General features: G+C 41.9%; 2 protein-coding genes across 3 annotated transcripts in view; one reads left to right on the top strand and one right to left on the bottom strand.

The window, feature by feature from the left end:
* LOC143276213 (uncharacterized) lies at positions 1-14,393 on the top strand. Of its 2 annotated transcripts, none has more exons than XM_076580671.1 (4): positions 1-79; positions 2,155-2,279; positions 2,926-3,066; positions 4,455-14,393. In XM_076580671.1, exons 2-4 carry the CDS (start codon positions 2,164-2,166, stop codon positions 7,105-7,107), a joined length of 2,910 nt encoding a protein of 969 aa, XP_076436786.1. In that variant the 5' UTR covers positions 1-79; positions 2,155-2,163; the 3' UTR covers positions 7,108-14,393. The 2 variants fall into 2 exon arrangements, with proteins under 2 accessions (XP_076436786.1, XP_076436793.1); XM_076580678.1 differs by lacking the exon at positions 1-79 and adding an exon at positions 97-304.
* Positions 14,394-16,157: 1,764 nt separating this feature from the next.
* LOC143279549 (uncharacterized) overlaps positions 16,158-24,728 on the bottom strand; it is a 17,819-nt gene continuing 9,248 nt past the window's right edge. Inside the window, exons 4-8 of the mRNA XM_076583618.1 lie at positions 23,454-23,795; positions 22,007-22,222; positions 20,424-20,650; positions 19,543-19,778; positions 16,158-19,057 (exon numbers count right to left, since the gene is read on the bottom strand). Of these exons, the coding sequence (XP_076439733.1) occupies positions 18,687-19,057; positions 19,543-19,778; positions 20,424-20,650; positions 22,007-22,222; positions 23,454-23,795 (1,392 nt within the window). The 3' untranslated portion in view covers positions 16,158-18,686. The remainder of the gene's footprint in view (positions 19,058-19,542; positions 19,779-20,423; positions 20,651-22,006; positions 22,223-23,453; positions 23,796-24,728) is intronic.

The following is a 24,728-nucleotide window of genomic DNA, read 5'->3' as shown; positions in this document are numbered from 1 at the left end:
GGGTCAATGGATTGCAGGTCACGGTTGTTGACGGAAGTTTCAACAGACTACCATCCAACGATTTGCTTTCAGCTACTCAGTACGTATATTTTGAAAAACCGTCTAAGTAATGAAAATAGATCAGCGCTATGATCAAGAAACAGTAAGCCTGTCATCAGTTGTAAGACGAATGCATGTCATAATCCTTTCGTAGCAGCCCAACTCGATCTCGACGACAACGACCGTTAGGGCCAATTTCCGCTGCAGGTGAGCTTTGCGCGCGCACAAAGCAAAAGATCAAGCTACCTGCTGCTGGGAGGAGCAGGTGGGTAGTTTTTACATGAAGCGAATGTGTATCATGCTGGCTGAAAAGCTTTCCCCTCTTACAAGTGTCTTCCGCTTTTTCTTGACTGACTATTTATGACCCCCCCTCCCCCTACAAAATCACTTGCAGACGGAGATTTAAATCTTGATGCCTTGTGATATTACCGTTACCGCGTTGGCAGGTTGCCAGGTAACTTGTCACAGTGGCAGTCATTTGCTGGGTATATAATTATAAAAACAAAAGTAATCTGGAGTGCACAGACACCAACTCATTGTACCAAATTCAGGATCCTTTGGCAATCCAGGAAGAAATTGGTAAAGTTTAGCACAACAAATCATAAAATATTTACATATAAACAAACCAATCAAAACACTTAACAGTCACACCACACACACACACACACACACACACAGTCGTCACAATGACACGTGTATCTCACTAATCCAGAAAGCAAGAACTACACCCACCTCATTTGAAAAGAAAGGGGAAGAGGAGCAATTTGCGCAGTGAAAGTTTTAACCAACGCTTGAACCCCTTCTCTTGGACAAGAATATATCTGCTCTTGTGTTACAGGCTGTGTGTGTGCCTGTGAAAAGATTACACTTTACAGGGTATGATCATAGGATTATCATAATGGTGCATTAAGTTCCCTAGATGGGAGAGAATCATACTTGTGCACCAGACCAGATTTTGATCTGGATTATACTTGGCAAAAGTCATGGATGTAGCAGTGATTCCAGACAGGGTATCAGAGAATTGCAGATTAAACCACAGTCCAGAAGCTCCCCCAGGGTACCACCATACCAGAAAAGATTGATAATTGATAATGTTTCAAAAAACGTTTGAAAAACAACAACACAAAAACCCCTGAAACTTGTAATGAAGAGATAAAACAGGCCAGCCAATAGAAATTATATATATATTGTTAATATATTGTTATGCTGTATAGTTGCTGGGTCTGAAACTGCAGGGGAGGTTTAAATCATGTAGCTTTTACAATTATAGCCCAGCCACTGCAAAGGGTCCATTTCAAGATGCAGACAGGGGAGATTAGCAACTCACTATGTGTGCATAATCTCTTCCAGCTCAGCAGTATTGTAGATGAAGCATTGTCAGGCAAACAGAAGCATATTGTAGTGAAGAGTGATGAGCAGAATAAGCTTTATTTGGACAGCAGCCCTCTGCTAATTTATCATTCAGGATTTATAACATTTCTTTTGTATGCCCATTTACAAAAGGGAGTGTATTCTGTTTCACTCCTTAATATAGTGTGATTCTGTGAACAATGAACATAATACCCTCTCCTGTATGTCAACTGATCAAGCTCAGATTTGGGCACATTATAACTAATTATTATTATTATAACTAATAGACTACATTTGTTGTTGCTTTGATATACAGTCTGTTGGTATTCGTTCTTGACCCACCTCCCCATTTCTTTTTAAATCTCAACTGGGGATGGTAATTCAAACCCACATGCAGTCAGGGTGTTTGTACCATGTGCATTTTGGACAAGGGAAGGTTTGTCATGGCAACAGGGTAAGTGTCAATGGTTTAAAGGATGTGACCAGTCTTTCAGAGACAGTATTCAGAGAAAAAAGTGAGCATGAAAAACTGACAATTGTAAATCTATACGTTGGTTTATGATTTTGTCATGTGGCATGTTCATCAAGTTGACAGTGTTTTTTTGAAAGTTGGATTGACTCTTATAGAGTTAAAGGAACAGAAAAAGGAGAACACTTTTTATTTGGAATTGAATGATAAACTTTAGAAAAACATAATTTTTCGTTTACTTTGTTGTATAACAATTTTATTTTTAGAATGATATGATTGTTGATGTAATTTGTCAGGAAAGTACAATGCCTTTCAAGAAGCAGACTGTGACCATGTCACGGAAGACATCATCTCTCATGGTGACACAAGTTATGGAGTCCCATAGTTCTCTGACCAGTCTGAAAACCGTTACACACGAAAGGTAAGTGTGGAGCAATGTTTCATTTGATTGATTTGTTTGATTCTGAGGATGTTTTTTCACTCTTGCATGATATTGAATTTTTTAAAAGCAAGAAAACCAGAGGGCAGGTGGTTTGGGAGTGTAAACAATTACACTCTAATTGTTGATAATTACTACTAAATTAGCAACAGAAACACAAACCCTTGTTTATATATACACCTAAGCGCATATATTCACAGGCATACATGCATACTTAAGTGTACAAACTCCTGCACACATGTGCACACTATCACACACACACACACATGAAAATAGCCCATCAAGTGAACAGGAAAGGAAGCAAGAAAACAAAGACAGAAAAAATCAGAAAGAGAAGCAGTTCTGCAACAGTGATGAAGTGGCATTGAAAACAGCAATTTTGAAAGATCAGAGGGATGTGAAATATGAAACAGAATACAGAAGCTAGATGGTACCACAACCAGATACTGATTTGAAAAAAAAAAAGGAAAGAAGAAACTCTAGTGGTTATGGAGTGCTTGCCTGTCCATCTTTTTTTCACCGTCAACATATTTAGCAAACATGATGTCTGTTTAACTCAGGAGTCTCAATATTTTGTTTAAGTAAAGCTGGTCTATGAACTGAAGTTTTGTCTATACACTTACCACAGAAATGCAAGTGGCCAGATTGTAGAAACGTGGTTATCACCAACTCTGGCTCTCACCAGTCCACAAACATGGGTAGCAGGACCTCAGGCAAAGTTTCTGTCACCTCCCAAGTCTCCCTCACCAAAACGACGCATTACTCGCAGGTTGGTTATTGTTGCTGATGGTTAATACTTGGATGATCTCGGAAAGCTATTGATCAATATGCATGCAGTATTACCAGTCAGTGTGTTCTTGAAACATCTCTTCTTCTCATTCGTCAGATGGACAGTTCATGAAACATGTAACTGATAGTCATGATAATAGTAGATTTATTTTGGAGGAAAAAAACAACACTGTATTGTAAAATATAATCATGATATTTGCTCAGATAATGAACATCAAATTAGTTATTTTCAAGGAGTATGGGACTGAGTTGATTACACTTTTTTATGTCTGTGTGAACAAACTAAGCGATTTAATGCAGTTTAAAGAGCAGGGGCAAGATCACATGTCAACAGACCAAAATATATAGTCTTTTTGCATATTTATTCAGATTTTCTCAATGCGTCTGCCGAAACTTATTCATCATTAATAGAATGGGAAAAGGATTGCTGGTGGGCAAGAGTATTAATTATTAAATTAATTTATTGCCAGTTATCTTACAAAGGATGATGGGGAGGTGGTGGGGGAAAAGGATGGCAACAGAATGAGAAATTACCAACAAAGGTAACAACTTCCCCACTCTTATCCCTAGTTGTATTCTTTAAAAAGATTCTGAATCATCTTGTTTGGTTCAGGACCAGTTTTAGATTTACAAGTCTTTCAGTGGGATAACTACACAGAGTGCATAGTGAAAAAAGTGCCCACGGGCATGGAGCATTTCAATGGAGTGGTGAACTAACCTGAAAGAAAGACATGTTCTACATCCATAGTTTGTGTTATGCTTGGCCCAGACCTTTCTCCCCAGCAGCCCTCTTCCTTCCCGCACTGAACCATTACAGTATTGATCTGGATGTTAGTCTCTCATACAAGATGAGATCCTTTGTGCACCAGGCACTGAGTGCATATGAAGGAGCACAGTGTCCATGGAGCTGCCTCAGGTATAGTTCTGGACAAAGACCTGTGATGATTAGTAAACAAAATAACTAATAATAATACATATATGCAGGCAAAAACCAAACCAAAGCTAAACAAACTAATCCTTGTGATTTGAACAGTGGTCAAACTAAAGGAACAAACAAAACAAAACTCTGAATGGTCTGCACTCTGGTGATACACAGTTTCAAGAGAAAACCACCTCAATATCATACAGTTAAATCTATTGTCATGGTAAATTTATATAAACAGTGTAATGCAATACAGTAGCGTGTAATGAACGAGATGAAATACAACACAATGCAGCATAACACAATACAGTTGAAATAGTTTTATATTGACCCCATACATTGTCATTCTGAAAATGCAGATTTCATTTCTGGAAGTCTGACATTCACATCTGACTTGCACATATAGCTAGATCTTGTATCAATTTGTTGTGTTTTTTTATTTCCAGATCATCTGTTTATGTCAAGCCAATGTGGAGTGAAAAATCCAAGTCCAAGGCATCACCCAAAGGACTGGAATTCAAGATTCCCAGTAGTTCGATCACCAGCCTCTCTTCCACCAGGTCACGGCAGTCAGCAGTCTTCCAGAAGATCAGTGGGGAACCTGCCACCAGCAGGCGTTCATCGGTCTACAGAAAAACCAGCAAAATGCAAGTGGGTGATGCTGTTCTCATGGAACATGAAGAACTTGAAGTGAGCGCCCCAAAAGGTAAAAAGTATAAGATGGTATCTCCTGTAAGCAAAAGGTCTAAACTGCCAGTACCACCTGAGAAGAAGTCTCCATCGAGAGTAACTCGGACCCGAAAAAGGAATGTTACTGAGGTGGAGAAAGAAGAATCATCAGACAAACCTGCTGCCAAACGAAGAAAACAAGCTGGTGAGGATAGCTTCAGAGAGTTCTCCAAGAAAGAAAAAAGGCCTTTGCAGAAGAACGACAAAAAACAGCTGGAAACCTCTGCTACAAGTGACACTTCTTCCCCGGCAAAAACTAGCAGGAAAGAACCCAAGAGAGCAGTTCGTAAGACCACAAGGAAAGCTGCACAGTCGCCTTCCCCAGAAAGATCTCACTCTGCTACAAAGTCTGTGCAACCAGTGAGTCAAAGGAAAATAACAAAGTCACCATCACCTCAAAGATCCCGCTCTGCGAAGTCTAAAGAAGTAGCAAGTCCTCAAAAAGCTGCTAAGTCACCATCTGGTCAGAAGAAAGCTGCTAAGTCACCAGCGGGTCAGAAGAAAGCTGCTAAGTCACCATCTGGTCAGAAGAAAGCTGCTAAGTCACCAGCGGGTCAGAAGAAAGCTGCTAAGTCACCAGTGGGTCAAAAGACATCTGCTAAATCACCGTCTCCTCAAAGAACTCGCTCTGCTAAGTCTGTGAAAAAAGCTGAAGACCAGGAATTTAAAAGCACCAATGATAATGAAGCCACTATGGAAAGTCTTGCTGTGATCAACAAGGCACAGAAAAGAAAGAAGACAGCAGAGGATGATACCCCAGTACAAAACCCCAAACAGAAGTCTGCAAAACTGGTAACACCCAAACGGAAATCTGCATCATCAAAAGTCTCTTTGTCACAGTCCAAAAAATCAAAATCAAAGAAAACAGTCAGTGGGAAGAGCTCAGGTGATGAAGACAGGGTAACAATGCCCAAGTCCAGCCGAAAGGCTTCTCTGTTTGATTCTGTAGATGCGTATACGAAAACACCAGACGACAAAGAAAAGTCCAAAGATTCCAAGCAGGAAAAGACACCAGCAAAGAAGAAAGGAAAAGAAAAAACTTCCAAACATATGTCCCATACTCCAAAGCTTCCAGCTTCTTCAAAGAGGTTGTCAGAGAAACTGTCAACGTCAGGCGTGAAGAAAACACCACAAAAGAAAGAGCACAAGTCTGGACAGGCCTTGGAAGCAAATGCATCCTTAGTCATCTCATCAGGGCTGGAAAATCAAACACCAATCAGGAAAGTATCTGGCACACCCCTCACCCAAACAACATCAGCAAAGAAACGATCAGCTTCTTCCTCAAAATCAGTAAGAGGAAAGAAAGCAACTGCTTCAAAATCTCCCATGGGGAACACAAAAGGAAAGACTTCTACTCCCAAGTCTGCCATGAAATCAAAGGGAAAATCACAGCGATCAAGTGCAAAGAAGTCTTTATCTGCTGTTCGTGCAACATCAGTTGGTCACAAAGCAGGCACTGACAGGTCAGACACTGCAGATTCTTTGGACGGGTCCTACCTCCAGGTGTCTGGGCAGCAATCCACAAAGAGTTCACTGGATTCAAAAAAGAAAACTCGAAAGACAGAGAGCTTTGCTAGAACTGCTGAAGATAGAAGGATACTTGAAATTTTGGAAAAAGCCGTGAGCTCAACTCCAAAGTCAGGAAGAGTTTCCACACCAAAATCAGCAAAAAGCACCAAGAAAACAGTCATTCCCAAACATCAGCAAAATGGCCACAATGTTTCCACACCTAAAAGTCAGAAGAAAATGTCAGCAACCGTGTCCACAGAAAGCAGGCTGTCTCAGAAAACTTCAGAGTCCTTGATCTCTGTGGGCACAGGTCCAAGGAAGACACTGGGACTGGCCCTGAGTGAGGCAGCCCAAGAGAGAAGGTCAAGCAGACAAAGCTTGCTGTCCCCTCTGACACATCAGTCTGGAAAAGCCTCAGTGACCAGGATGAGGAGTGACAACATATTGTCCCGCGATGTGGAAGATGTGCCAGATTCATACCTCCAGCTGCAGAAACTGAACAGACGATCTGGACCCCTGCTCACACACACTTCTCAGCAGGGTCAGGCTTATCAAGAAGAAAAATCGTTTGCACAGTATGTTGAATATCGTGCCAGCTCTGGGATCGAAAGATACGGGACACATGCTGTTGAATGCACCATGGGTGACCAGACCTACAGAGCAGGAATCTACCGAGTTGAACGAAAGAAAGCATCACAGGCAGAGATAGAGCGTGAAGAGCAACATTGGGAGGAAGGAGATACAAACAACAGTGGTGAGTGGGGGTATGGCGAGAAGCATGATAGCACTGAAGCCATATCTGATGACCCCAATGCCACCATTAGTACATCCACATACTCAAGTCGCTGCATTATTCTGTAGACAGGGATGCCTGCCAGTGCCAGTCTTCAGTGGCATTGTGTGCTGGGTTGATCAGGACAACTGATATTTTTTCTTTGCTATTGTGCATAAAGTTATACTTACAGAAGTATGGAAGTTATAAATGGAGAAGACTGCCTCTCATGTCTGGCTGATACATATAGACTAAATGTGTCACTGTCACTGTGTCAGTTACACTCAGCATTACAAAGCTATAGATAACCAACCAGACTGGCTGCCCTTCAAAATTATACTGGATGCAAAGTTGTAACAGTACTGAAACTGTAAAATCCATGAAACTGATAAATGAAAGTTATAGATTTCCAGTGTTACTTGAACTTGTTTATGATTTATCAGCAGGCATATCATGAAGAGAAGTAAGGAAGTTGTTCAGCTCAAACTACAGCAAAGTAGTGTCGGTGTGTTTGTCACATTGTCAGATGAATTATTTGTCAGAGATAGTTGTTGGCAGACAACTGTTTTACATCTACATTGTAAAGTTTTGGAAACTGATTTTGAGTTTTAATTTAAAAACCTATTGGTTTGATACAAACAGAAATTGAGATCACTGTTTTTGTGTGTGTTTGTTAAAAAAGAAAAAGAAAGAAAAAAGAAAAAGGAAAGAAAATTAATGTGGCTATTGATATATCATTTACATTTATATGTGCATGAAATACACATTTTTGTGTAAAGTTGCGCACATTGCACAATCTTTCTTCCTTTGTTTACTGAACAATTTTATTAATTCTGTTCATTTTAATGAAGTAAGATGCAGTAGTTTTTATCAGAAATTGGAGTTTTAATTTTTAAGTACAGTTCTGCATACTGTGTATGGTGACATTCTATGAAAAAAACCCAGCATGATTTCATGTATACTGTTAATTTAGTCTGCTTGGTCTTTGTTAATATTTTGCATTTTGTATTTGACGGACTGTAGCTATTACAATGTCATTTCAGTTAGAGTGAGTTTGTTGTTTGTTTTCTGATAAATATTCATGAGCATTCACTTTTGGTTTGGTTGTTTTTAAATTGGTAGAATAGTTTATAAATATGTTGGTTGTTTACTGATTGATAGTAAAGCCTGAAAGTGATACACACCATTCTTTTCTGAAATGAAAATCACTAACTGAGTAAACCATTTGCTTTATCTGCTTTACATTTTGACAGACCATAAGAGCACTGTTTTCTTTACCATCATTATGTTTTTATTTTCTTACTTAACATGAGATAGTGTTTAGCAATAGCATGCTTTTAAGTCATACTTGTGAGATTCACACTCAGCGATAGTGTACCACAAATCATCGGCTTTGGGGATTTGGGGAGGAGTTGTTAGTTTTAATTTAGGCAAGTTTTTAAAATATTTTGAAGGCAATCTGAAATTATTACCCAGTGTTAGGGTACTCATGAACTTAAGTTTATTTAGAAGACAGCGTCCAGTGCTTTGATGCCTGTGATAACTATCCATATATCCATAACCTTATTTGGGCATTGGGATGCATTTGTACACATTTTTGTATTGTATTTGGATTACTGATTGACAGTTATGCTTGAATATAGATTGTTGTTTATACAGGGCAGCATTGATTATTTATTGATGGTTTTGGTGATACCTGCAGTGCATGAATAAGAGACTTAAGAATAGATACTGAATTCAAACCACACAATACACGTTTATGACACATCATAGTCAAAGTCAGCCTAGCAACAAGAAAAAAACACGAAAAAAGTGACTATATTTTTTCAACATGGTCAAAGTTGTTTGATGTTCATTCAACAATGCAGTCTGCAGGAATCTGTTTGCTTTCCGAGAACTTTATGCCAGAACATCAGTACACATCATCTGCTGTTTCTTATACTTAGACCCATTTTCAAAATTGCGTACCCGGTATATGTTATGTGTGGATGCAGGAACAGCACTGCATACACCACAATGTATAGAGTGACTGTTGTGATATAGGGGGAAAATACATTAAACAAGCTTCATGCAAAGATTTTGGAAATCTCAGAATCTGCAGAAAAAAGTTTTAATTTTTTTAAAAATTTGGCTGTTTGAACTACTTTGTACCCCCGAAAGTGGAGTATGGCTGCTTACATGGCGGGTTAAAAACGGTCATACACGTAAAAGCCCACTCGCATATATTATATGAGTGAGCGTGGGAGTTGCAGCCCATGAACACAGAAGAAAAAGAAGAACTACTTTGTGTTCTACCGTCTTCAAGTTTAAAAAAAAAAGAAGAAGAAGAAGAAACAACATGCTGTTATCCTGTACCTTTCCCCCATCTAATGAAAGTGAGCAGGCATAGAACAAATACTACTTGCATTGTTTTGTCTTTAAAAAATATGGATTTTCATTGAAAAAGACAGGTAAAAAAAAAAAGACTTAAGATATTTTTCAACAGTTTTCAGGGGTCTTCTTCCCACAAATCTCCCTGTAGGGGGACCTGATTTTAGGCAATGGCATTAAACATTCGTTGCGCTCATACTTTAACACTGACTGATTGAGTTGTCAGTATAGCTGAAAATATTAGCTTCCTTCTGCAAGTGTATAGGGAAAAGGTGTACATCTTTGTAAATTTGGTAATGTTTGGAAATTGAACAATAAAAAGCTAGGTGATGTATACAGATATCTTCACAATGTGGTGATGTTTGCAGTATGCATCATTATTTGACCTGCTTTATAAACTTGCACAAACTCTTCAGTTTTTTCCTAGTATTTTTCTTTGTCTGTATTGGCATAAATCAGAAATATCAGATGCTCTGCTTGCTCCCATTTTCACTTGCTCCCTTTCTCTGTGAAATACACCCAGTTTCTGTTCTTGATGTCCTTCAATCCATTTCCTCAAATCGCTCAGGGCATTGTGGAGATCCATTCAGATTTTGTTATGTTATGAAGTGGCCATTTTCTATGAGGGCTGTTGTTAATTCATGATAGTTTACATTCTGTATCCATTGGACCCATGCATGCATGTATTCTTGTTCACAGTTAGTACTACTTGAATCTTTGCTTGGTATTGTTTAACTGTTTTGTTTGAAGATTTATATTGTTAACTAATTACATGTGTATGTATGTATACCCAATGTATATATGTGTATACCTGTTTGTAATGCACTTCTTTACATATATGTATAGTGTGCAATGCTATTCTTATTTTGGCCATAACAATAGTTATATTGTTTTTAATGGTTGCATTTTATTTCAACATTTGTGATTGTTAACCCTGATTATGGTGTTCAGAATATATGTGTGTTTAAAGGCTTTTTTGTGGTAATGGGAGTGAAGGAGATCCTTAAAGGATTCAACAGGTAATTTGAAATGATGATATATATATTTTTTTTCTGATGGAAACACCTTTTTTGTGAATGGCCAATCTGAAAAATATGTTTCATTTCAAAATGATTTCAGTGGCATTTTTAATAGATTTGATTTCTGGATGAATCTATCTTGTACTATTGTAGTGTTTTGTTAGAAATAAGGTTTGTTCGCTCTTGTAAACAAAAATTAGTAGTTTTGAAGAAAAATTGACATGTTCAAGTTATCATATTAATGTCCATGTAAGTTGAAATCTTTGTCAAAAACCATGTCTGAAAATGTGTCCATAACAAGAACTGAATATAGACAGAGAATAGTGTTTTTGAGATATGAATTGTGAAATTTATTGATGGCTGTGGATCCACAATGAACAATTCATTGCAACTGAAACAGTTCTCAGTGGGTTAGACAGTTGATCTCGGTTTGTGAAGATCAGGTACAAACAAGATCTCTGTGCTTACGTGTAATACAGTTTGTTAAATCTCTTACGGGCAGATGTTTGCATAGATCTCATATATGTGTGTAAGAGAAAGATCTTCTGGAATCTCAGGAAATCAAGTACACAGTAATCTCTGCTTTATTATGTGTGCTTTCGCAACTGTTTACCATGAAGGTTTCCAGCTTTCAGCAGAGGTTTGCTTTATTTTACACAGAATACCAAATTTGCTGTCAAACAAGACGGAATGGTGTAATGATAAACTGAACAATTTGTCAAAAGGAAACAACATCAAAGCAAAACAAAAACAAAATTAAAAAAACAAACAAGAAAACACAATTGGCAAGCAAACTAACTTTCATTGACTCAGTTGACAGGATTTCAGAATGAAAAAGGATGATGATGTGGTGTCAGACATAATGCCCACGATCTCAGATCCGTGCCATTCCTCTGTTCATTGTAAAACTTTGTTTTTCTTTCTTTCTTTCTTTTGTTTATCATTTTTATTTTACTTTTGGCTGTTATTAATGTTTGTATGTCTGTTTCAAAAGCAAACCAAACCCAGTAATGTTAACATTAAAAATTTGAATTAAAATGTATTTGATAAGATCAACAAGGACATTCCAACCAAATCTTTAAAAGCGCCTGTCTACTATCATGAATTGTCAACAAAAAAAAAAAGAGAAAAAAAGAGGTAATGAATTATATTTTATGGACATGAATGTGAACATGGGTCACAACACTGAACAATTCAAAACAGCAATGCATTTTGACTGTAGTTTATCATAATGCAAACTAACAAAATGTACAAGTAAACTCAGACAGACATGAAGACATTGGAGCACGTTGAATTTGCTTTGTTACAAGAATGAGGAGAGATTGAATGGTGCCTTTTGTTGACTGTTGTTACACTGGGATAGTGTGTATATTTCAGCCCTTGTACATATAACTTTTCACTTTCAGTGCACAGCTTCCTCATTTTAGTGTATGGAGTAGAGAGGGCTCCTACACTGGGAGGGAGGGGGTGTGGGAGTGCAGGGGGGAACTACAAATGTTGCTGGTGTGTGTTCTAGAAAAAAAAAGTTATGCATTTGTACAGCTGTCAGCAGCTGTCCCACAAACACTTGTGTATGTGAGCGTACATTTATATTTCCAACCATTTTGAATTTTGTTTTGTCTCAGTTTTGGCAGCCATACTTGTTATTTTTCATTGAAATGTATATGGGTTATAGTGGGAGGGGTCTTTTCTGTATAGATAGCATCTCTGCTTTTTGGAAATTTTGTGCATGGAATTTTACTTTTTAGTGTTGCTACTATTGTTTCTGCCATTTTCCTTCCTTAGCTACTGTGTTCCTTTTCTGCCATCCCAGTCCATTCCCTTTTTTCTGCAAGCTTTAATTTGAAATACTTTTTTCTCTCTCTACAGTTTATGATGTACTGTCTGTGCTGTAACACAGGGATGGACACTAGTTGTCCACTCTGCAGTGTTGTTTGCCTATGTGGCCTTACGCATTTTGTGTGTGTGTGGCTTTGAAGTATTTTTTAATCCTTTTTAATTTAATGACTTTTTGTCATCTGGGGATGTTAAGCAGAAGGGCTGACATCCTCAGCACAGCCTAGTCTTTGGCTAAAGAGCTTAATAGTTGAATATTTATCTAGTTGGGCAGTCCTGATATGGCCTTCTGCAGTTGGCTGGACTATAAGCAACAATGTCAAATGTCAAGGCTGCACATTTTGTCTGTATGTGTGTGTGTTCTGGTGAAAGTTCTGCATTTAAACTGCAGCTCCCACAAGCGCTTGTTTTGTGAGTGGGCTTCCAACTGTTTTAACATATTTTGATCCCTGTTTTGGCAGCCATACATATTATATTATTTTTTGTGGATATGTATACCATGTTATGTCTCATTTTCCAAATCCATCCACTGTGGCCGTTGATTAATGTGATGAGGTCTGTTTTGAGCGTATGACATCAGCAGACTCGGGAAGAAGGTTCGGGTGCTGTAACTTGCGGTCACTGTTGACCTGAGAAGCAGGCGCTCTGAGAATTGAACCCAAGTTCCACTGTAGATGGAATCGGATGTCATGACCTATGGAGGAAGAGAAGTTATCTTGTTGACTTTTCTTGTTGATGTTGGTTCCCTGCTCAGGAAGAAGAGTTTGTTTAGTCTTTTGTTACGTGTATTTGCCTGTGTTTTTAAATGTAAAGCATTGGATCAATTTTAAAAAAATCCTATAGTAGATTGTAACCACTGTTGTTGTTTTTCTATTTGTTTTGTTTTTTTTTTTTAGGTGTGTTCAGTAAGGTCTTGCCTGTGCATATTTCATTTAACATCAACCACTTGTGGTGGGTCAAAACACCCAGAGATATATCCTCACACTTTTAACCAGGTCCCACATGCCTGAAATTCCAGGATTTCAGGTTCTTCGTAGGTTGTAAGTGGAGTGATTTCAAATTTTGAAGGTAATTTTCAATTTGAACAAACTCTTAAAAAACAACCCAAAAAATAACAACCCTGGTCTTGCTTCATGGATAAACAAAAGATCATTTCTATACAAATGTATGTCTAGGTTGTTTTTTGTTTGTTTTGTTTTGCATTTGGGGGTGGGTGGGGTGGTGGATGTTTTTACCCATGAAACTCAGAAAAGAATGTTGCATCTAGAGAGAGAGAGAGAGAGATTGATGGATGGTGAGTGTCAAAGAGTCTGATATTAATAGTTTTTTTTTTTTTACCCTTGCGAAGAATGTTCTTTATCAATAAAACATTTTACAATCAAACAACTGAACATTACATGAATTTGTTCGTCTTTGTAACACTAATAAAGTTATGTCCAAGTATCCAGTTTAAGGTAGTTATATGAGAAAATTTACAAAAAAAAAAGAAAAAAAAAGCATCTACGGATTTGTGTTTTTCTGTCTTCTTTGAATATTGTAAAACCACATAACATGATTAAAAAAAAAAAAGTAATTTTTTTTTTTGCTGCCCCATCATCTGCACTGTTTCAGTGGCATTGCTTCCACACCGCTTATTTAGATTCCCCCATTCACGGCCACACCTGGGTTCATCCATCACAGTTCCAGCATCAGCAGTCCGCAGGGAACCATCAATATTAGGTCGCGAGGAGGCCACACACCGAAGGAGACCCTGCACTGCTGCTGAGTCACTTTGGTGGTGTTCAGTGGTGCCTGTTCTGATTTAACTTACTTAAGACAGCACCTACTAAGCCCACTACTGACAGTAATGGCTCAGTCGCGGAGCCAGACTGAGTGAGCGTCCCTCCCGGGGTGGAAACCGCCACCATGTACCTCAAACAACGGCCCCCCATGAATCTGCCGACAATGATGACATTGACAGGACTCACCCCAAGCACAGAAGTAGAGGTGTATCGAAACTGAGGTCACAATGAGAGCAGGGCATGAAAGGCCACAGACTTTGAGACTGTTTTGTTTATATTGATGATGAAGGAGGATGACGGTGTCGATGTTGCTCTGGAGGTCCATTTTGGTTTGGGACCACGTGACAAAGCTGTACTCTATGCTTCGTGTCATAAGTGATATCTAGTGTTAACCAGGCCCGAGAGATACAGACACTTGCAGTGTTGGTCAGGTAATTAGTGCAACACACCCAAAGACGCATCCTTGAAGTGGATGACATTTGACTGTGTGGTCCCAGTCTCCCCATTTAAGCCCACAGCACACTCAGTTCTGGATAGGAGCCGGCCACGGGCCAAAAAACCCACCTCCGCTGGGATTTGAACCCAGCGTCCTCTGAACTGTCAGTCCATGACGCTAACCACTTCACCACGGGGGCTGGTTATAACATTAATTTTTGCTTTACAATAAATATGTAAACATTAGAATAATGTTGCAAATAACATTGCATCAAATGCACTTGCTTCGTGAATGTTTTTTTTTTTTCCCCACACTTTACCTTGCCTTGATTTGAAGAAAACAATTTATCATGTTATTTGTATACTGTTACATGAGCTTCCTTCTCAAAATATTTGACAAATTCTGTTTTCAGTTGTTAACTAGTTTATTGTTATGGATTATCTTTGTATAGTAGATTCTTAACCCTTGATGTCACATTAGGAGTGCCTTGTTCAGAATAATAAACCTGGTTCCTTTGTAGAAACTGATCTGTCATTGTCTGATGTGGGAGCATGGTTATTAATTAGATGAAAGCTTTTTATTTTCCCTTCCAATGAAGATTTGTATTCATTGAAATAGGTATGTTACAGTAAAATTAATCCCTTGCAGTGAAGATTTTCTTCTTTGAAATAGGCATGTTAACTTACAGTAAAATCAATCCAACACAAAGCCCCAAATGAAATGATTTAAGGAAAGTTCCTTAAATACCACCAAAAAACAAAACAAAAACAACAGCAACAAAAAACAAGACAAAACAAACAAAAACAACAACAAAGTCCAAGGTTGTTTATTTAACATTTAACGATCTAATTCACCAATGCACACAGTCTTAACGAACAAGACTGGAAAGAATCGGGAGGATGGGAGGAAGGTTAGGTATGGAGAAGAAGGAAAGGGGGAGGGAGGCTATCACAGAGTTCACCAGTATTTCACACACACACACACAAGAAGCTTAAATAAAATTATTCTTGCAGTCAACCATCCAAATGTCAAGATGATTTATCTGTACTCTTCCTGTTGAAATCTTTTCCCCCTCAGATGTGACCCTTTGGACACTTCAAGTTTGTGCCCGAGAAAACGAAAAAACAAAAAAAGCCTGTTGTAATTTCATGTCAGCAGTTTGATCACATTTCAAAATCGTTCCAGTCATCTCAAACCAAGAAGTAAAAGTGACAAGTACTGCGAAAGGATATACTGGTTTGGAAGAAAACAAGTTTGAATAATGAGATGCATGAGAAATTAAAAATATTACATCAGGAGCGTGCTAAGCTTAACTCTCTAGCTCCTCAGCAAGGGGGCACAATTTATGTTGGACAGCAATAAAAAAAACTGTCGATAGCCAAGTCTATTAATTTTTGTCCGTCTTACCACCTATGGTTAGAAAATTTCACAAGTGTGTTAAAAGTGAGATGGTGACTTACCGACATTAATTTGGTGTCTGAGTGGGCGTGGGATTGGGTGTGCTAAGCAAGATCGATTGACTTGAGAAACGACGCATATGTTTCACTTCGTGCCAGAGACGCGAAGCAGGCATGGGTGGTCCGACCTTTAGTTTTCTGGGTTTTTTTCCAGGCACTTTACACACACATACACTCTAATGAAACTATTGGTAAAGATGAGAACCAGACGCGGTATATAAGGAGGCAACATTTGAGCTGGCATCAGCTTCATTTGTCAGCTTGCGTATCACTTATAAACCATGCAAGGCGTCTTCAACATCTTTGATCCACCATCCTGCGTTTTGATAAAAGAGCTCCATTAGAAGATCAGGAGAAACGTGTACATTGCTGGAGTAACTGAAAAAACATGCATTTAGGTAATTTCCCGTCTCTGGCATATGAGAAAGGTGGGGGGTGGGGGAGATACGTACATGCCGGGTTAAATAGTTTATACAGACACGCCACAAAAGCAAACACCGCACTCCTGCAGGTGTAGACCGTCGAGCTGCGCGGAGAAGACAAACATTCTCCAACCCACGGCTTGGCTACGGGGGGAGTCAGCCATGAAAACCATCCGTGTCAACGACGGAGATGTGTCAAAAATGTTCCTGAAAGGATTATAAAAACAAAAAGTGGTCGGGAAATGATTTCTGCTGAAAAACAAATCTAATGAACAACAAAGCATGTAGTAAGAGTTTCAGTTTTCAGTTTCAAGGAGCTATCAAAACGTGGGGACTGATCCATCTTGTTATATTAGCCTGTACGCTACACCACAATTAAAAAAGAAAGAAAGAAAAACGCGCAGATAATTAGTTTTCTTCGCATAAACCCAACGCGCTGGTCAGGCTTTGAGAGCCTACCTTACGTACCCTAACACTTGAGGGTTACAGTTATCTGCCGCCGGCATAGGAAACAACAAATAAAATTCAAATATTTTGTTTCAACCAAATGTACACACACACACACACAGATGAAAGAACTAAATAATGCCCTGTGCTTTCCTCAGAACGACGACAACAGTCTTTATTATTATGGTTATTTGAGCAAAATGAAATACAGCGCGCCAGCTGTCATGATCACCAGCAATATCACAGATATAATGGTGGCAGGAGCAGCAACATCAAAAACAACACTGAACAGTTGCAGCTGTGGCAAAAGTACGCAGTAGTACTGGCTGTGACAAACTGACGGATACCAGGCTACTGTAAGTCCTTCCATCTGCCTCTATTTCCACAGCTTCTCATTTAGAACACACACACACACACTAAAAAACAACACACATACGAAACTCCGATATTCAGTGGTTTACAGTTGCACAAATAAGTCCTAGTTCATTTTTGTGTCAGCGCAGGCATTCAAGTGTCAAAATGATACTGACAAATAAACTTTCGGCAAATTAAGACTCTTATTCAATTATTCGTACAAAGATTTGCACATGAATTGCACAAGTTTTATTAACTTGATTCTAAGACGTTCACTGATCTGTTGATCAAGACTTGATGGCTGGCGGGTTGCTGAGAAAGAGAGAGAAAATCCCCTGTGAAACTTTTCCCAGGTGTTCAAAGAGCTGCACGAGCCACACAAGACGCTGTATGTCTGATCCCAAGCTGAGGATGGAGTGTGGACACAATCAATCTCGTCTGATTCCTCCGTTCAGAAGGAAGTGGGGTCGTTCCACTTGTTGCAGTCCGGGCCGTACCGGTTTTGTCCCACACATTTTCAGTTTCAAGATGTCAAAGCGTGTAGACCGCTGATCCAGTTGTACACTACACCCGACTGATCTGTTTTGAAGCAGATGCATGACCTTCGTTTTAACCCAACTCGCTGGTCAGGCCTTGTCCCAGGAAAGTGCCGATAGGAGGTACAAAGCTCCGCACACTGGGAAAATCCAGGCCAAAGATCGATCTTGCAGGTTAATTAGAGTGAGTTTATGGATTAAACCCAGGCTTACTCACTGGCAATTTCACATGACAAGATGGCAAACTGTGCCTGACTAATTTATGTGTGTGTGCCACTAATGTATGTGTGTGTGACTGTTACACATTACGGAGTTGAAGGGGTGTTTATGTTTGTATGCATGTGTGTGTGAATGCACACTATAGCCTGCTCCCCTCCTCCCCTCTCCCAGCTATTTCAGTCGGGCGAGGAGGGAGGCATGACTATTTATGTCTCTCCTACCCTTCTGCTCTCCCCTTCGCCCAAATTCCCTCTTGAAAGTGATTCCTCGAAAGTATATAATACAAGGGGTAAGAAGGGGGAAGAGGTGGAGGATGGAAGGAGCCGTGGGGTGGAGGGAGAAGGAGCAGTTAACTGAGTTAGGTCACGCCCCATTATCTTCTTCCTTTTCTTCCACAGCTGTGTGAAGGATTATTGCCAGGTGCGCCATTGACACCAGCAGAAGAATTCAGTTCAGTTTCTCAAGGAAGCGTTCGGACAAATCCATAATTATACACTACACCACATTTTCTAAGCAGATGCCTGACCAGCAGCGTGACAGAAGAACTGTTCGCCAGATTCCTCCAGACTGTCGGGTTGTGTGTCATCAAAGCCTGGGTCTCTGCCTGGGTCTCTCAGAAGAAGCAGGTACATAAAACGTTGATTAAGTAATGCAGGTCAGTTAAAAGACCACAGCCACGAACAACCTGAATTTAAGGGCGAAATACCAATAGGTCGTTAAACACACCACCATAGACAGTGGGTCTGTTTCGCAAACCCCGAATATCGACAGACACAGCCTCACGTGCATGACTATCTGGTGCGCCCTGTGGGCAGCTGCGGGAAGTGCACAGTCCGGTGCCGCTTGGGCCCCACGCAGGGCCGAGCGCGAGGCGTCGTCAGCTTGACGTCGATGCGTTCCAGCACGTCGGGACGTTTCACCCCTTGGAGGGCCGTGCGCACGTCCTCCACGCACGCGCGCGTATGCAGGCGCCGCCACTTGGCCAGGCTCTGTCGGGCTTGCTCCTCTGTCGTGTGACGTAGGAAGCGGGTGCTGATGTCATCGATGTCGTCGGCGATGATGTGCTGGCCCCGCGGGGGGTGGAAGGGGAGGGTGTGGTACAGGCGCTTCCAGTCCGCGTCGATGGATTGGGCGACTTGGTGACAGACCACTTCCAGTTTGTCTGGAACGTCAGTGACACTGTGGTCAGTGGGAGTCATTGGGTGAGGTCGTCAGTTCAGTGTGTGTGTGTGGGAGAACGGGAGGCTGGGGAGGAGGTGTCAGTGGGTGTGTTGTATGTTGTGTGTGTGTGTGTGTGTGTGTGTGTGTGTGTGTGTGTGTGTGTGTGTGTAGGAGTGAATAAGTGGTTGTGCGTGTGTGTACGTGCGCGACGGCGGCGTTCGTGCGAGTGAGTTTGTGTATGTGTGTGTGTCTGTGTGTGTGTGTATGTCCACTCGCTGTTCTTGTTCCTCTTGCATCCAGCTCTTCCTCCTCCTCCTACTATTACTACTATCACTACTACTACTACTACTACTACTCGCTTTTTGTGTTCCTCTTGCATCCTCCTCTACCTCTTCAGTCCTCCTCTTTCTCCTCCTCAGTCCTCCTCCTCCTCCTACTATTACCACTACTCATTGTAATGCAGATCTCAGTTTCCTGTCCACTCACCCTTCTTGTTTCTCTTGCCAGGCGGGGCGGCAAGGGGGGCGTGTTTGGGCGATGCGGGCATGCCGTGGAAGATCTTCTTCAGCGTGTCGGGCGCCACCTTGAGGCGATGGATCTCACGCAGCTTGTCCAGACACGCCTCCGCTCTCTCCACCTCCACCTCCGCCTTCCTCGTGGCTTTGCGAGCTGCCCTCAGGTCACCACGGGCAGTCTCCATCTCTTCCTCCAACTGCCTGCGTCTATGGTTACACGCACGCGCGCACGCACACAGACACACACACATGCGCGCGCACACACAGACACACACACACGCGCGCGCACACACAAGGACACACACACACACACACATGCGCACGCACACACACACATTGGTAAGGTCCCATACTAAGCTTTTTTTTCCCCAGCAATCGAAGCATCAGTCCAGCATTCACTGTGTCTAGGGCTAGGCTTAGGAAGCTGAGGCCCAATCGTCTCCTGTAATAGTTTTTATTCAAAATTCATTATACGAGTTAAGCAATGACAGTAGGTGATCTTCAAGTATGTTTGACTGAAAACGAAACAAAAAAAACACAAAAAAGAAAAAAAAAAAAAAAAAACAAAAAAAGAAAAAAAGGTCGGTGTTAAGAACTTGAATACAAGAACCAACATTCATGTGCCGTGCCAACCAGTTTTTTTTATTATTATTATTTTTTTTAATTATCAACCTGATGGAGATTAACAGTATTCCTCAATTACACAGCAAACAAAACAGATCAAAAGTCACACGATTCTAATTGTATCAGCATCACCATCATCACACACACGCGCACGCGCGCGCACGCACACACACACGCATACACTGACACACACACACACACACGCGCACACACACACACACATTTTACCTGCTCTGTTTATCGCTGACGAACCCTTGCTTCTTGTGCAGGTCTGCCAGTTTCCGGTCAATGGCGGGCTTCCGTTTCCGGAGCGTGTCGATCTCGTGCGAGAGCTTGTGGAAGTTGTCGGAGGCCTCGGCGCCCTTGACCTTCATTTCGTGCCGCCGGTACTCCTTGATGTCCAGGTCCACCAGCACGTCGTGATTCTCTTCGCGCAGATCCGCCTCCTCTGCCTCCTGAAAGACCAAGGTTCACCAGGCAGCGATGAGTTCTACAGTCAACCGGTGCTGTTCCGCCGTGCACCCTAACATGGCCTTTACACTTTTCTTCTACATTTTGTACATTTAGTGCGTTGGGTTACGCTGTCGGTCAGGCATCTGCTTAGCAGATGTGGTGTAGCCTTTATGGATTTGTCCAAACGCAGTGACACCTTCTTGAGTAACTGAACTGAACAGTGAACTGTAAAGAAATTTTCTGAACTGTGTTTCTTTGCGTACGTTTTTCACTGCGGTTCGTGCACTCTAAAACTTCCTTTACACTTACTTGTAAAGAAATCTGAACTGTGTGACTTTGTGTACGTTTTTCACTGCGGTTCGTGCACTCTAAAACTTCCTTTACACTTTACTTGTAAAGAAATCTGAACTGTGTGACTTTGTGTACGTTTTTCACTGCGGTTCGTGCACTCCATGAGTTCCATTGTTCGTCGTGCACTCGAAAACTTCCTTCACACTTTACTTGAAATGAAATGTTCTGAACTGTGTTACTTTGTGTACATTTTTCACTGTGGTTCGTGCACTCTAAAACTTCCTTTACACTCTTTACGTGTAAAGAAATGTTCTGAATGTGTAACTTTGTGAAGTTTTTCACTGTAGTTCGTGTACACTGAAAGTTCCTTTACACTTTTACATGTAAAGATATATTCTGAATGTGTAACTTTGTGTAAGTTCTTCACTGTGGTTCGTGCACTCTAAATGTTCTTTTACACTTAATTTGCAGTAACATTTTCTGAATGAATAGCTTTGTGTTGTATTAATGCACATTCTCAAACAACTTACTCTAATGTCTACATTTGAATACCTGGCACTCTGATTGTGGCACAAGCAATCCGAGTGGCTGGTGTGTTAACTGAAAGGCGTGCCACAGTGTGTTGACACATAATGACAGTGACTGTGCTTTGTTTTTCTGACGTCTTTAAGCCGATTGTGAACACTTCCACGTCCAAGGAAAGGGTACAGTCGAGCGACAGTCAAATTAAAAATATATAGTTCACATGAACAAACATAACCCAACCACCCACGAAACAATGAACTAGCTAGCGGGCAACACATATGCAATGACAATTGAACAATGGACGAAAGATTTTCATTGTTTATTATCCTCATACAGCAACAGAAAATCCACTGGGCAAGGGAAAGAACTCCCTCACGAATGAACAAAAAGAAAACAAAACCAACAACCATTTTCATTGTTGGTTTCAATTTTCCAATCGTTATCTCTTCAGACAATCTCGTTCCTAGCACAGGCCCCCCATTAAATGATACCTGAATAGGAATTCTTCAAATCTAAAACCACCACCACAAGGTTCTCATTACCAAAGCTTTCTTCTTGGGCCCCAGTCGTTTGAGCTCCTGGCTGCACGTGGCCAGCTCGCGCTGAATGGCCTTGACCCGGTGCTCGTGCTCGCCGGCCCGCAGCGCGTGCTGGTGGACCTCCCTGACTAGGGCGTTGCGGCGCTCCGTCAGCTCTGCGATGTCCAGCTGGATGAAGTGGGCGTAGTTGGCGTCCGCCTCCATCCACATCTCCAGGCCCTGTGAGGGGTGGACATGATGGTGGCGGTGGTGGTGGTGGTGGTGGTGATGGTAATGATGATGGTGGTGGTGATAGTGGTGATTGTGATGATGATGACCACATCTCCAGGCCCTGTGAGGGGTGGACATGATGGTGGCGGTGGTGGTGGTGGTGGTAGTGATGATAATGATGATGGTGGTGGTGATAGTGGTGATTGTGATGATGATGACCACATCTCCAGGCCCTGTGAGGGGTGGACATGATGGTGGCGGTGGTGGTGGTGGTGGTAGTGATGATAATGATGATGGTGGTGGTGATAGTGGTGATTGTGATGATGATGACCACATCTCCAGGCTCTGTGAAGTGGTAGACACCATGATGATAATGATGATGGTTGTAATTATGCTGATGATGATGGTGATGATTATGGTGATGATGATGATGATGACCACATCTCCAGGCCCTGTGAGGGGTGGACATCGCGATGATGATGATGATAATGATAATGATGATGATAATGATTATGAGGATGATGATGGTGATGATGATGATCACATATCCAGGCTCTATGATGTAGTAGACACCATGCTTATAATGATGATGATGATAATGACGACGACGACGACAATGATGATGGTGATGATCACCACATCTCCAGGACCTGTGAGGTGGTAGGCACCATGATAATGATAATAGTGGTGATGGTGATGATGACGACGGCGACGACGATGATGATAATGATATGGTGACGATAATGATGATGACCACATCTCCAGGCCCTGTGAGGGGTGGACATGATGATGATGATGATGATGATGATGATGATGATAATGAGTGTACACGTGTGTGCCTCCGTGTCTTTCTCTCCCTCCTTTCCCACCTCTGTGTGTGTGTGTGTGTGTGTGTGTGTGTGTGTGTGTGTGTGTGTGTTTGCCCGCCGGCGCCCGTTTATATGTACATTGTGTGTGTGTGTGTGTGTGTGTGTGTGTGTGTGTGTGTGTGTGTGTGTGTGTGTGTGTGTTTGCCCGCGCGCCCGTTTATATGTACATTGTGTGTGTGTGTGTGTGTGTGTGTGTGTGTGTGTGTGTGTGTGTGTGTGTGTGTGTGTGTGTGAATCTGTGTGTACCCCAAACACTGCATTATATATCCCTACCCAGTTCCCTCCCGATCACCACACACACACACACACACACACACACAGACAACACACACACACACACACACACCACCCCTCCCCCACCCCACACACACCTTGCAGGCATTACGGATGTGATGACAAGCGGCAGGGAATACGAGCAGGAGGGCGGCCTGGGCACACCCAGCTTTCTCCCCGGCCTCCCTCATGACAAAGTCAAACTGCTGGATCTTCAGCACCTCCTTCTCGAACATCTCCACCATCAGCGGCACGTTCTTCAGGTTGATGCTAACGGCTCGCTCCAGCTCTCGCTTCTGCTTCTCGTAGTTGGTGGCTGTCTCCAGGTACGCCTCTCCCTCCGTGGGGCTGAAGCTCTGGCAGTACTTGTGCATGAACTCCCGCAGGCGTTCGAGCAGCAGGATGTCCTCGGCGAGGCCTTGCTGCACGGCGTTCTTCACCTGTAGAAGGGAGGTGGGCAGATTGGTTAAGCCGCTTATGATGATGGTGATATGAGTACGTATATAGTGCCCTGTCCTCGGTCGGAGACCAAGCTCCAAGCGCTTTACAAACACGGAGTCATTTTCACAGCAGGATGCCTACCTGGGTAGAGCCGACTGACACTGTTGCCATTTGGGTGATCGTCCGTCTCCTGTGTCATTCAAGCAGGTTTCGGTTACACACACTCATGCAGACATGTTACATTTTACGTGTATGACCTTTTTGTTCATTTATCCCGCCTTCTAGGCAACCATACTCCGTTTTCGAGGGGGATGGGGGAGGGGGGGCGTGTATGCTGTGTATGTTGTTGTTTCCATGACCCACCGAACGCTGACATTGGTTACATGATCTTTAACGTGCGTATTTGATCTTCTGCATGCGAATACACGCGAAGGGGTTCAGGCACTAACAGGTCTGGACATAGGTTGACCTGGGAGATCGGAAAAATCTCCATCCTTTACCGGCCCATCAGGCGCCGTTACCGAGATTCGTCTGCGTAGCCATGTGTCGTAGAGTGCGTGCACAGCCGGTTTTGTCTAGATCACGCCCCTTAGAGAGGCCACTGTGGCGCCGTCTTCGGTGATCTTCTGTTCTGGTAACGGTTTACAGTTGGCCGGGTTTTCTCTTGGGAGTTTTCCTTCTCTTGGAAGAACTGCCTGCTGAGGCTAACGGACTCATCTGCCCGGATTTTTCCTCAGGGTTGACTCCCGAAGCCTTTCCTATGAGTGGGTATGGCCGCAAGGCAGCGGAGGTTTGAAATCAGAGTTTTCCTTCTCTTAGATGATCTGTCTTCCCAGACTGATGAGCCCCATCTACCCAAAGCACTGGTTTTCAGGCGCCAGGTGACCCGCCTTCGCCCCTTCTCCTATCAGTAGTAGCAGTTCCGCCGGGCT

This window comes from Babylonia areolata, chromosome 2, assembly GCF_041734735.1.
Source record: "Babylonia areolata isolate BAREFJ2019XMU chromosome 2, ASM4173473v1, whole genome shotgun sequence".
In the NCBI taxonomy this organism is placed as follows: Eukaryota; Metazoa; Mollusca; class Gastropoda; order Neogastropoda; family Buccinidae; genus Babylonia; species Babylonia areolata.
This window is presented reverse-complemented; position numbering and strand designations above follow the sequence as displayed.